General features: G+C 48.3%; 1 protein-coding gene across 2 annotated transcripts in view; it reads right to left on the bottom strand.

Moving 5' to 3' along the window:
• LOC144106577 (uncharacterized) overlaps positions 1-1,278 on the bottom strand; it is a 216,305-nt gene extending 215,027 nt beyond the window's left edge. For both annotated transcript variants that reach the window (XM_077639422.1, XM_077639423.1), the window contains exon 1: positions 1,072-1,278. In XM_077639422.1, the coding sequence (XP_077495548.1) occupies positions 1,072-1,163 (92 nt within the window). In that variant the 5' untranslated portion in view covers positions 1,164-1,278. The remainder of the gene's footprint in view (positions 1-1,071) is intronic.
• Between the last annotated feature and the right edge of the window lie 10,931 nt (positions 1,279-12,209).

The raw sequence follows: 12,209 nt of genomic DNA, 5'->3' as shown, positions 1-12,209 counted from the left end.
TCGATGAGTACATAATGTTGGCCTCATATATACTGACAATGTTCATACATTCAACACGTACAGTCTTTGCGAAAAGTAACCGGGCAGAGGTGGTTTGTATCTTAGCCGCGTAGCGAAGCACTTATGGCAACCCTTAAGCTCTGAATCTGTGCAAAGTAAGGTGAACCCACGTCCTCACGTTCTGACGCCTTTCAGTCTTTTTAGGGGAGCCCTAAAAGCTCCGCTGCATGATTGAGAAACAAAAACCTGTTGCTCGCTTACTCTCGGTAAGGGGAGTTGTCTGTACGCCAGGGCAGCTCTTTAACAGCATCGCGCGACCATCGACCAACCGACTGGCCAGCCCCTTAGCACGGCGCGGAGCGATGGAACAAGTGAGAATAACCGCATCCGAAACACGTGCGCTTATTCTCGCTTGTTTCGCCGCTTCGCGTCGCGATAAGGTGCAGACAAGCCGGCAGGTCGATGGCCGCGCGATGCTGCTAAAAAGGTGGCCGGGTATAAAGCTGTGGCCTTTTTGAATCAGGTGCGGCAACAACTGGGGAAATTTTAAGGATTACGTGAACTGTGGCTTACTTTGCAAAGCATTACAGCGGACTTAAATAACTCCGTGCACTTTGCACCATGGCGAAGAAAGTCTTGCTTCCGAGCAAGACTTTCTGCTGTCGGGACTGAAGTCAGTATATTAGTATATACGCGTGTATCCCTCAAAGAGCACCTGAAACAGGATGTCGTTGTCAAGCTATGTATGAGTGTAACTAGTCGCCCTTAAAAGGCTGGTACATGACTACCCGTAAATTTGGCAAGTTGCAAGTCACTTTACACCCCGCGGCCACCACATGAGAGGAAATAAATCTGTAGAAGGAAGGATCGCCATCTTACCAGGGGTAACTTCGATGGAAGTTTCTTACAACGGGTACACTAATTGCAAGCTGGGAACTTTGTTCCTCGTCCAGGAAATTTTAACCAAATCACAAATGAACACCCCCCCCCCCCCCCCCTCCCCCCGCCCAGAACTGGAGAAACCGAGCAGAAGGCGCACTTAGGGTTGCTTTCGTTCCGCGAGGCCCTTACCCTTTTCTGGACTCGGTGCCGTGAAAAGCGACGCTGGCCAAGACAAGGACGACTCCGACTGACAGCCGTCCTGGGACGGCGGCCGCCGCCATTTCTGCCCAGAGGCGTGTACCAGATGCTGGACCGCAGTACAGCTGGCGAACAGAGGAGCGCTGCGTCGAACAACCACCTCCCCGAGCGAAGCCGGGGCTCAAATACCGCAAGGTCGAGGTCGGCTGCGCGTCTTCTACCGCCACCGACGACGACAAGACCACGTGGCAAGACGTCGCCGTTAGCGGCAGTCGTCAACATTACAACCTCTCCCCGCCCCTCCCTCCGCGTCTTCGTTTCCTCTCGTCGATTCACCGTTTACGCAATCCGAGCACACTGCGTTTGTCGAGCACGATGGCCGCTCGCCTATCTGGCGCTCTTCACGCTTCCTGCGGCAGACGGTAATGAGCCCCGACTTCCTCAGGGCGGATGCGGAGCTATCGGGGCCTGCTTCGTTACACGCGGTCTCTTCCTCGGCGCAGCACGAGAAAGAGAGTGAGTCCGCGATGGCCGTTGTTTGTTTTTTCACCCCGCCGTACAAGACGCCGCGTGGCTTCGCATAGATTTGAGGCCTCAATGAGAGAGTTGCCTAACCCGAGGCCTGGTTAGGCTGCTGCCAAGATAATATCCCCGACTTGAAAGACTTATGCAGATCCGGCTCTGAAGGCTACTCGTGGTCGCGTAATCTGACAGCTCTGAAAGTGAATCTGGCCTTGGTCAAATGTTTTAGGGGAATCCCCCAAGGTGGAGTAGATTTGTAATAAGGGAGTAATTACTCAATGACACGAATGGTGAATGGTAGATGTCACTGGGTAATTACTCCCATAATACAAATCTACTCCACCTTAGGGGATTCCCCTAAAAATCTGACCAACACTGTTCCCACTTCGTGTTATTGATGAATTCGCTCTCGCCCTACCACAAGCTTGCCGTCCCGGTTAGCTCAGTTGGTAGAGCGACTGCTCCGCGGTGAAGCGGTGGTCTCGGGTTCGAACCCCGGACCAGGACGAATTTTTCTTTAACTACAAAGTTTCTGAGAAAGATGTAAATCTTTCCTTTGTAGCCGTATGGCTGCGCTCGGGTGGATGCCAATGAGTAATTACTCCCTTATTGCATCTTGCTTTCAGCACCATTGGGAATCGCGGATGGTTGAATTTATCTGCGAGTGCTTCCAACGGATGCATGGTGTTGTTCAGAATGCACATAGACGGTCTGGTTCCTTGAAGTTGACACGCCTCGATAGAACACGTGGTGACGATGAGACCACTCTCGCCGAAAACGGAGCTGGTACGAGCTAGAAGAGGACAATGCGGGTGGTAGATCTCGAGGAATGCGATGGCCTTTCGAAAATGGGAAACATTCACGCAGAGGGCCTAAACTTATGCCTATCTCCTTCCTCTTGGAGCGTTGAAAGTTGCTCAGAAAATATGATTTCATGGCCAATTTTTCTTTTTTCGTTTACACAACCTTTTTTTTTTTACCTGTCATCTTCATTTCCTGCTCTGTGCAAATGTCTTACAGGGCACTGGTTTCCCTTGTTCGGGACATAAGCGGCGGTTTTCAAGCGTCTGTGGGAAGCTGCCGGACCAACGGCTGATTGCCGACCGGACTTCACCGTCGGCTGCCAATGGTGAGGCCCGTGCAAGCGGCGAGTGGCGAACGCTTTCGTCAGCGTAGGGACCCGCTGCCTTGTGACTTCTGCCACTGCCCCTTTCGCTGATGCTGCCGTCCCGCTGACGTCACGCCATATCAAATGAGAATTGGATAATGCATTCTTATAATATACAGTACCTGGTAAAATTAGCCTCTCATTCCGCAATGGCGCAAGGGATGCGCCACAGCCCTGCGACGGCAGGCGCTGCCACGAGTGGGGCTCGAGTGACAAAGTTGCTCTTCCCGAGCAGCCTCTCGCGATCAGTCATCGATTTAACTGCCGCCTGCACTGGTGTCAGTTCGCTCACAATCCGGTGGGCAGGTTGTGATGACATCACAAGGCCACGTGACCTATGTGGCCCACGCAGGTTGCTTCTCCGGTGGTTGGTCACGTGGTGCGGAGCAGCTGTGGCTGCCGGCGAAACCGAGCTGTAACAGCTGTGCGCATGCGCCGTGTCGAGTGGGACGAAGATGAAGAAGGAACGCCCAGCGAAACGGAGCGGCGAAAGACTGACTTTGCAATTCGACTGAGCGAGTTCCACTCGGCCAGATGCAGCTGTCGCGTCACTCCAGCTTTAGCCAGAGCTAAACCACAGTCACGTTTGCTTGACGAAGCGGCAAGATTCATATGACTGTGACCAATGCACAGGGAAAGCATCAGGTCAGCAATTTCGCCACAAATACGAGAGCTGGTCGAAACTCTGGCCATCTTTTCTTAAAGAACATACATTAAGCATACCACCACGTTAATTCTGAGCTTTCGCTTGGCATAAAAGGACGGCGACATCGCTTTCCTGGTCACTTGGCACCGGAGGCAGCGGTTTGGACACAACACTCATTCTGCCAACGCGAATCGCAGGCTTGAACTGTCACTTTACAGCGATAGCTGTTAGGCACCCATCTCTAGTTTCTCTTCGCCGTGGCCGTCGGCGTAACCGGTCAACCTGGGTCGCATAAGCCTACGAGTGGCTCTGTTTGGAACAGCCGCCTGTCAGTGCAGGGGTGCATCATGGGACCACTGCTCCAGTGGTAACGTGACTAAACGCCTAAACAGTAGAACGTTCTTGCGGGCTAGTTGGCTCATTGCAGAAAAGGGTGATTACTGCACGAATTAGACATGACAGGAGAACAGGAACAAACACGACAACACAGGCTCCTGTGTTGTCGTGTTTGTTCCTGTTCTCCTGTCGTGTCTAATTCGCGCAGCACTAACCTTTTTTCTGCCTAAACAGTCATCGCTGAATCTCGCGTTACATAGTCCTAACCGTCCTGTCAGTTTTTTTTTTCTTTTACTTTTGTACTGCTGTCTGCGATGCCTCAGCTGCCAATGGCCTTTGATATTTGTAGTATGTTTTCTGTACTGCTTCCGACTTGACAGAGATTGCTGACCCAAAGCGTGAATTCCGAAAAGAACTAAGAGAGCTGAAAAATAGCATAGAATACAAACACTGCGAAGATATGAAGCAAATGTGCGCCGAAGTGAAGAAGGAGAATGCTGCACTTAAAGAAACCCGAGAACAGTTGCTGCCGGAGCTTGAAAAACTGAGAAAACAGGTTCGCAACAACTCTCTAGGAGTAACACAACAAGATCCGTACTCTAGGAACAAGAATATTGAAGTAAAGGTTGTTCCGTACGAGGATAATGGTAACCTGGAAATGCTGCTTGCTAAAGTTGATGACGCAGCACGCGAACCTATAGGCATCGAAGTGTACCACAGTGTTCCCGTGTGGAACCACACAGAAAGCAAGAACACTGTTGATGTCTTTAACCGCCGTGCGAAACGAGATCCAATAATTGGCAAAGCACGCTGCACGAAAGTAAACACAGAAGGCCCAAGATTTTCGAAAAAGGCGTCGGAGTTCGTGAACGAGCGTCTCTGCACACAGTTTATGTTTCTGTTGAAAAAAAAAAGCATCGCAAAGAAGAAGGAAGTGAGTTGGCGTTTTTCATAAGCAAAAGGAGGCAAAGTGTTCGCACGGAAAACAGAGACGTCTCGAGTCATCCGGATTTCATGCGTAGCTGATTTGGAAAGGATAGTACAAGCATCCCTCGCACCACACGAATTCATACCGCATTTTCATTCCCCGTCTTGCTGAACACACCAAAAAATATCGCTTGTCGAAACGATAGTGCGCACTTTGCCCTTCTGCATCTTAACGCCCAGTTAAGTACGACGAGATAACTATTTCCGGGTGAATTTAGTTTCAAATTTCATTTCATAATGATCACCGAAACGTGGTATAAAACACACTAAGAAATGCTTTGTTTGCCTGGTTACAGAAGTTTTTTACGTAAATAGGCTCTACAGGCGCGGTGGGGGCAGTACTGCAGTTGGCATCAGAGCTGTTACCACGTGCAGTGCCCCCCCCCCCCCCCCTCCCGGCTTCTCGGCTATTACTACGGAATACGAGTCACTGACGCTGCAGTGGAAGCAGTCTGTCGGCCGCCTTATGCAAGTACTGACAAAAATTTTGCCTCCTTTGAAAGGCTCCTCAATTTTGCGTGTTTGAATGAACAGCACATTGCTCTCAGTGGGGACTGCAACATTAACATGCTTCAGCCTACTTCAAATTCGCAAGATCTGTCTTTGCTTCTGGATATATATCAGTGTTCAAATGAGATAACAAAGCCTAGACGCATCAGCTGCTGTGAAAGTCTTGTTGACATGTTCATCAGAAATAACTCGAAAGTCTGCATCAAAGCATGCGTTATCACTGAAGATCTGAGTGACCATTTGCCTATTCTTATGTTTTGCAAGCCCAGTGAGTTATGTACGGAATTTGCAAAGTATTATGAGTCGGTTCTAGTTCAAAAAATTAACGATAAAAAACGGTTGATAAATTTAGAACTGTAGTCGAAGAAATCGACTTTACATCTGTGCTTGAGTGTGCTGATGATGCCTATTACACCTTTTTGAGTGTGTTTAAATGTGCCTACACAGATTGATTTAGATACAAACCTATCAAAAAGACTAAACAATGTCAAAAGCAGTGGCTCAGTGAAAAATGCATTAGAATGACTGGAAATAAAATTGTCATGTGCTTTCGGTTTCTGAAAACAAAGCACCCCAATCATTTCTGAGCATTTTAGGAAATACAGAAACAGTTTAGCATGTTTGAACCTCGCGAAGAAACGAGGACTAAGCAAGAAATACGCACACGAGTTTGCTTAGTCCTCGTCTCTTTGCGCTGTTCAAACATGCTAAACGTTCACCAACTCGCCCAGTTTTCGGTTCCACAGAAACAGTGTCACAATAGTTTTACGCAACTCTTAAGCAGAATTATTTTGAAAATCTTTTTGGTCGTGTTGCCATTTGTGGGGATCCTGTCTGGCGCGAGTTGAATAAACTTTTAAATCGAAGTTGACACGAAAGTGAGGATCTAGAAATCACAATCAATAGTCAGTTTTAAAGGAAAAGACCAAGCAAATAAGTTTAATGAGTTCTTTGCGACTTTACTGAAAAGCAGCCACAATGATGTATCATTGTCGTATTAGGGCCTACCGAACGCCCACACGGCGTTTTGAAGCGAGAAGCTTCACTACGCCAGCTTTTCGAGCCGTAGGCGGGGCCGCAAGTTTGACCTTGAATGCAGCTAGAGGTCAAATCGTGAGCATAACTGGTGTTAGTGAAGTTCGACCCCAAGGTGGTCCTTAAGATCAAGGTCAAGGGTCAAAGTCGAGATAGTTGGTGCAATAGCCGCCGGTGTCGGTGCTGTAGCTGGCGTCATATAAAAGAGGAGGAGCAAGAAGTCGAGGCGTATACAAAAGCGCGTGTGCGCGCGCTCACTGGCAGACGCCTTGGGGCGATGGAGGAAGATGAACATCCCGCCGTAGCCGCGCGCCGAGAAGCCACGGTCGCGAAGTTTGTGTCGTTTCGAAGAACGCAAGATGTTCAAGAAATAAAAAATTTGCCTACTACAGTGTGTGTGTGTCAGTATATGGCTATCTGTGGAAACCGCCAGTCGCTCGACCACAAACGTAGCCAGGGAGATGCAGCTTTCCGCTTTCGACCAGGGTTAGCCAGAGCTAAACCACCAGCAAATTTTTTTCTAACAGCTACTCCAGATGAAGTTTATTCTACTTTTACGCCTCTGAAGAACAGCAAAGCGCGCGATTTCGATGGCCTTCTTATCCGCCCCATATAGTTTGTACTTGACCTCCTAGTATCTTCTCTCACGCATAATTTTAATATCTGTTTGGCTACTGGTGTTTTCCCACAAAAAAATGCAGCTAGCCCGAGTCCCTGTTCTGTTTATGTCAGGGAATAAGAATGAGCTTTCAAATTAGCGACCTATTTCTGTGCTGCCTGTCATGTCAAAGGGATTGGAAAAGAGTAATATGCGAAAGAGTGTCGTTTTGTGACAAGCATTCTACCATATCGCCCCAGCAGTTTGGTTTCCGACAGGGTATGTCAACAGAACTGGCCCTTCTCACACAAACATAATCTATAATTAAAAGTCTTGAACAGGAAAAATCAACACTAGCTGCCTTTATCGATTTTTCTAAAGCCTTGGACAGAATTGACCATGTCACACTATTTTCTAAACTGGAACACTGTGGATTCCGTGGTGTACCTCTCGCGCTTTTACGATCGTACCTGACAGCGAGGCACCAAGGCGTTTCAATAATAGGGGAGTCATCAATCCTACGCAATGTATCATGTGGAGTGCCACAAGGTAGGCCCATTCTATTTACAGTTTATATAAATGATATAGTAAGAATAAGCGACCAGGCATTATTTGCAGTCTAAGCCGATGACACGAGTTTTTTTCCTTCAGTGGGAGGGCACTAGTGAATTATCATTCATAGGTGACATCACATTTAATTAAGTGGAAGGTTGATTCATTGTAAATAAATACAAAAAACGAGACTATCTTATGTCGACCTGTACAAACATTTCTTGATCGCAGTCTTAGTTTAAAAATATGATCAGAAGAAATGGATACTGTACAGAAGGTGAAAACATTACTTGTAGTATTTAATGAACATTTAATTTGGGGTGCATATGTAACACATGTGCTTCGAAGATTGGCGATATTGTGCTTCGAAGAATGGTATTTTGTGTAGACTTCGACATTTCGTTCCATCTAAGATTAATGTTGTATAATGCCTTATTTTCCCCACATATCAAATACTGCAGCCTTGTGTGGGCAACTATTTCGAAGACATACATACACCTCTATTTTTAATGTGAAAAAAAAAGCAATCCGTTAGTTTTCATGCTTACTGTTATATTCTCATGCAACGCAGCTCTTTTTAACTTTTAATATAATTCGTGCACTACATTTATACAACTTAAATTTAAGTATGAAGTAGAAAAACTCGCTAACATGCTTTCTCGCGCTGTGCAGTCTCAGAAAACCTTTGGACACTATGAAACAACATGAGACAGAGATACTTGGCTAGTACCACTTTCGAGAAAAAATAACGGTTTAAAAGATTAGAACATCGCTTACCTGTATTAAACCGACTTAACGACACAGGCGCAGAAATGCAAAAAGCATCTAGACCCATACCCATGAAATATTTTAAAAACAGCGAAGATTTTCGATAATAAATAAGCAACAGTAGCATGATTACAGTGTTAATTAATGGGTAAGGGATAAGCATCGCAACATAATATTCAGGAGAAACTCGTGTATAAATGCGCGTATTAAGTCTGCGGTTTTGTTTCCGAAATATGCATATGTCGCGCTTTCTTTAGACAGATTCTATGTGTATAATGTTGACCTTTTTTTTTGAACGTGAGTATGTGTGTGCTGACTGGGTATGGGTGGTTTTGGGTGTAGGTTCATGTACTTGTTTGCTGATATTTTTGCACTGCAGTGCAGGAACTGCTGCAGAAAACAATGTGAAAACTCGTGAACTGTGAACACGAGCTAGTTAAATGAATGTGTATTGATATTAGGAACAAATATTGCTTGCATTTATAGTCGTTATCTACTTTGCAACTACGCACCTCGATGATATTTCATTGCTGCATTATCTGCGACCGCTGTAGACTGCGAGAAGATGGGAGCAAGGACCTTAGTCAAGCTGCTTACTTCGCAGCTTTGAGTCCCTGTGCTCGCAGTTTTCTGGAACGGAAGAAATGCGGAATAAAGTGAATGTGAGCGAGTACATGGTCTTGGGGTAACTGCGAAAATAAAACCCAAGGTAAGCGGACGCCGAAAAAGTATGGCATACTCAGTGTCAGCGCCTATAAAGTTACGTCCTCCCGAAGCTCTCTTCCGTCCAAGAAGTAAGCTCGGGCGCCCTTCCTAATTAAACGCCTCTAGCACGGCAACACAGTCAGCAGACTATAACAGGGTATTCAAAGGTATCATCGTCGCTAAAGCCGGCGCCGTGTTTTTTCATGCCAAGCATATCATTGTTCACGCCCGACTTCCGCAAGCTACCCTGCCAAAGTCCATTTTTACTGCATGGGATATATGCCGATTCCCCTCTTCAGCGCCTTTAGCCTCGAGAGCAAATTGTGAGGTGATCAATGACCCACGAAGTATCTCGACATCATTGCGAACTAGCACTCTGAACAAAACAAAGAAACTATGTGGGTATTTGGTTGCGGGAAAGCCCGCATACATGTCTAAAGATCTGCATCACTCGTTAGCCCCTGAGGCAGCCCTGACCAGCAATGGTCTGGAGGACCAGTGTGGCATCATCAGACTGGTCCAAGCATCCGCCCAAGCCACCGGAGTCCTGAACTGAGGAGTCCGCCTACTTGACTCGTATAACACTTCAATGAAATAATAAATGCTTTATCTCTCTCTCTCTCTCTCTTGTTAGCCCCTTCCGCAGCGAACGTCACGTCTAACTCACGCTCTCCGGCGGAGAAAGCACGCGCAGGAAGGAAGCTGCAGTCATAGATTACTATAGCGCACACAAGTCGTGGACTGGGCCCTAATTGGCCAACCCACTCCGGCCGCACAGAATCCGCCCCCCAGCACGAGCGATGGAAAACACAAAAAATCTAGCCGTACGATACTATGCACCGTCGCCAAAGCTCAGTCTTCGGAGAGGCATAGGCAACATGTGCGGAGAGCCTTGCCAAGCTTGGTGCATATTTTCTTATTTTGAACCTGCGCTACAAATCCCGGAATGCTTGTTCAAGCAAGGCTCCTGCCAGCATCCGTGGAGTTGTAACTGTAAGTCGCTAAGTTGGACTAATCTGAACAAGAAAAAGTCCGACATATTATGCGCCCGTGTGTCCCGTGACACTGCCCATTGCACGTGAACGAGAACAGCGAAGCAGAAGCGATGGGCGCCCATAGCAGGCGTACTAATTGTGGTGACATTTTCGAGGTCACTTGCCGTCGTTGCGGTTTTATGCGCAAAGCGATGGCGAGACACTGTTCTGTACCACACACTTCATACAGAGGTCTTCGGAGGCTGCATTCTACTATGACCTCGCGATTCCGCGTGGCGTTAGGAGTCCAGCCTCTTGCACAGAGTGAAACGGAGCGTCGCTTCCGTGCGGTGGTATACCTGCACATTATTAGACTTTTCTGACCGCTCGTGCCTCGTCACTGAGAGTGTGAACCGCGTCCTGTGTGTGGGCTCGACAGACTAGCGTTGGCCGCTTCCTCGGTGCGTTTCGCGAGAAGGCCACTCTCGGAGGGCCCTGTGCTTAGCCGGAGACTCGCAAAGATCTCCAGGCGACGCCTTCGTTTATTGCGCAACGCCGGTCTCGACTCGAATTTTGGGTTAGGTGAACTCCATGCGTGATTGCACTAACGGCAGTAAAAGTTTGCGGGACGCGATTTTTTTCGCAAAATGTTTATTGTGGCTCCACCCCGCTGCCCAATAATAATAATAATTGGTTTTGGGGGGAAAGGAAATGGCGCAGTATCTGTCTCATATATCGTTGGACACCTGAACCGCGCCGTAAGGGAAGGGTGAAGGAGGGAGTGAAAGAAGAAAGGAAGAGAGAGGTGCCGTAGTGGAGGGCTCCGGAATAATTTCGACCACCTGGGGATCTTCAACGTGCACCGACATCGCACAGCGCACGGGCGCCTTAGCGTTTTTCCTCCATAAAAACGCAGCCGCCGCGGTCGGGTTCGAACCCGGGAACTCCGGATCAGTAGTCGAGCGCCCTAACCACTGGGCCACCGCGGTGGGGGTACTGATATTGTTACCAGAGGAAGAAGCCTGCAGGCCCCTTCACACCCTTCAGGCTCGAGTGACTGCGCCGGAATAAATTTTCTTCCGCTCACCCCCGTCCCGTAAACATTTGCTGCCGACCGCACATATACACGCATCTCCCTTCTGTCCATGCCTTCGCCCGCACTCCTCCTTCGGCGGTGCGGAGCAGCGGACCATGTTCGAGCATCTGAAAAAGACGAAGGGGGATCGCCAGGCACCGGCGCTGCAGCGCTTAACGCACCCTTGAATGTCCGGTCGTGTAACTCAAGGCTGTGTCAGGTGCCAGAGACGCTTTTGCGATGCAGAATGCCCCACGTTCATTTGTATTTATGCCGATGCGGGTTCGCAGCGACAAACCTTTGTGGCACGTGCGGGGAGGGTGAACCAAGAGCACTTCTTTTCCTTTCTCGCAGGCGCTTCAGAGAAAGACTTATCTGGAGATTCCTCTCTCCAGGTGAGGCCAACCTTTGTCACTGCCGCTTCTTCTTTCGTTCAGTGTGAGCGCCAAGGAATTAGCGTCAAGTAGCGTCTGTCGATGTCTTCACGCCTGCATTATTGCAACTGGAAGGCTCCCTTTTTAACACTACTCAGAATGTGAAAGCATTCCGTAATATTTTCCGTTGTTCAGAATTTTTGCTATTTTTTTCACATTTTAATTCAATTCACTATTCTATACATTTCCGCCTCGTGCGTCGCTTTTGCTTCCAATCGTCAATGTGTTCTTGAATTCAACACCAAGCCCTGGGCGATTCCGTCTGCGAGGGTATGAGCTCGGTCTACAGAGGTCTATAACAACAACAAACTTGATGCTGCGGTCCTACCTAGTCCCTGCTTAGGGCCTGCCTGTCTTGCGCTGTTCCTGCCGGCCCTGTTTTCACGTCGAGCCGTGGCATTGGTGGAGGTGATGGGAGCGCCCGCACGTTGTGGTACAGAACCATTTTGGACGGTGGAATTGGTTACATTCTGCTGAGGACATGTGATGAAATATGCTGGCGAGTTAGGGCGAGATGTGGAAATTGGCCTGGATTCGCATACAGATTAAGCTCGCCTCAAATGTCAACTTGGCGTCGCCGTGGTGGTTCACCGCTCATGGTGCTGGGATGCTCACCCAGAGGGCGTGGGTTCGATCCTGGCCGCGATGGTTGCATTTCTATGGAGGCGAAATGCTGGAGAACCGTATACTGTGCAATATCAGTGCACATTAAAGAACCCCAAGTGGAAATTTTCGAACCCACAGCTACGGCTTCCCTCATAGCCTGAGTCGCTTTGGGACGTTAAACCACACAAGCGAACCAACCAACCATTAAACGCC

The sequence above is a fragment of the Amblyomma americanum genome, chromosome 10 (assembly GCF_052857255.1).
Source record: "Amblyomma americanum isolate KBUSLIRL-KWMA chromosome 10, ASM5285725v1, whole genome shotgun sequence".
NCBI lineage: Eukaryota > Metazoa > Arthropoda > Arachnida > Ixodida > Ixodidae > Amblyomma > Amblyomma americanum.
Note: the sequence above shows the minus strand (reverse complement) of the source record. Positions and strands in the feature narration are given on the sequence as shown.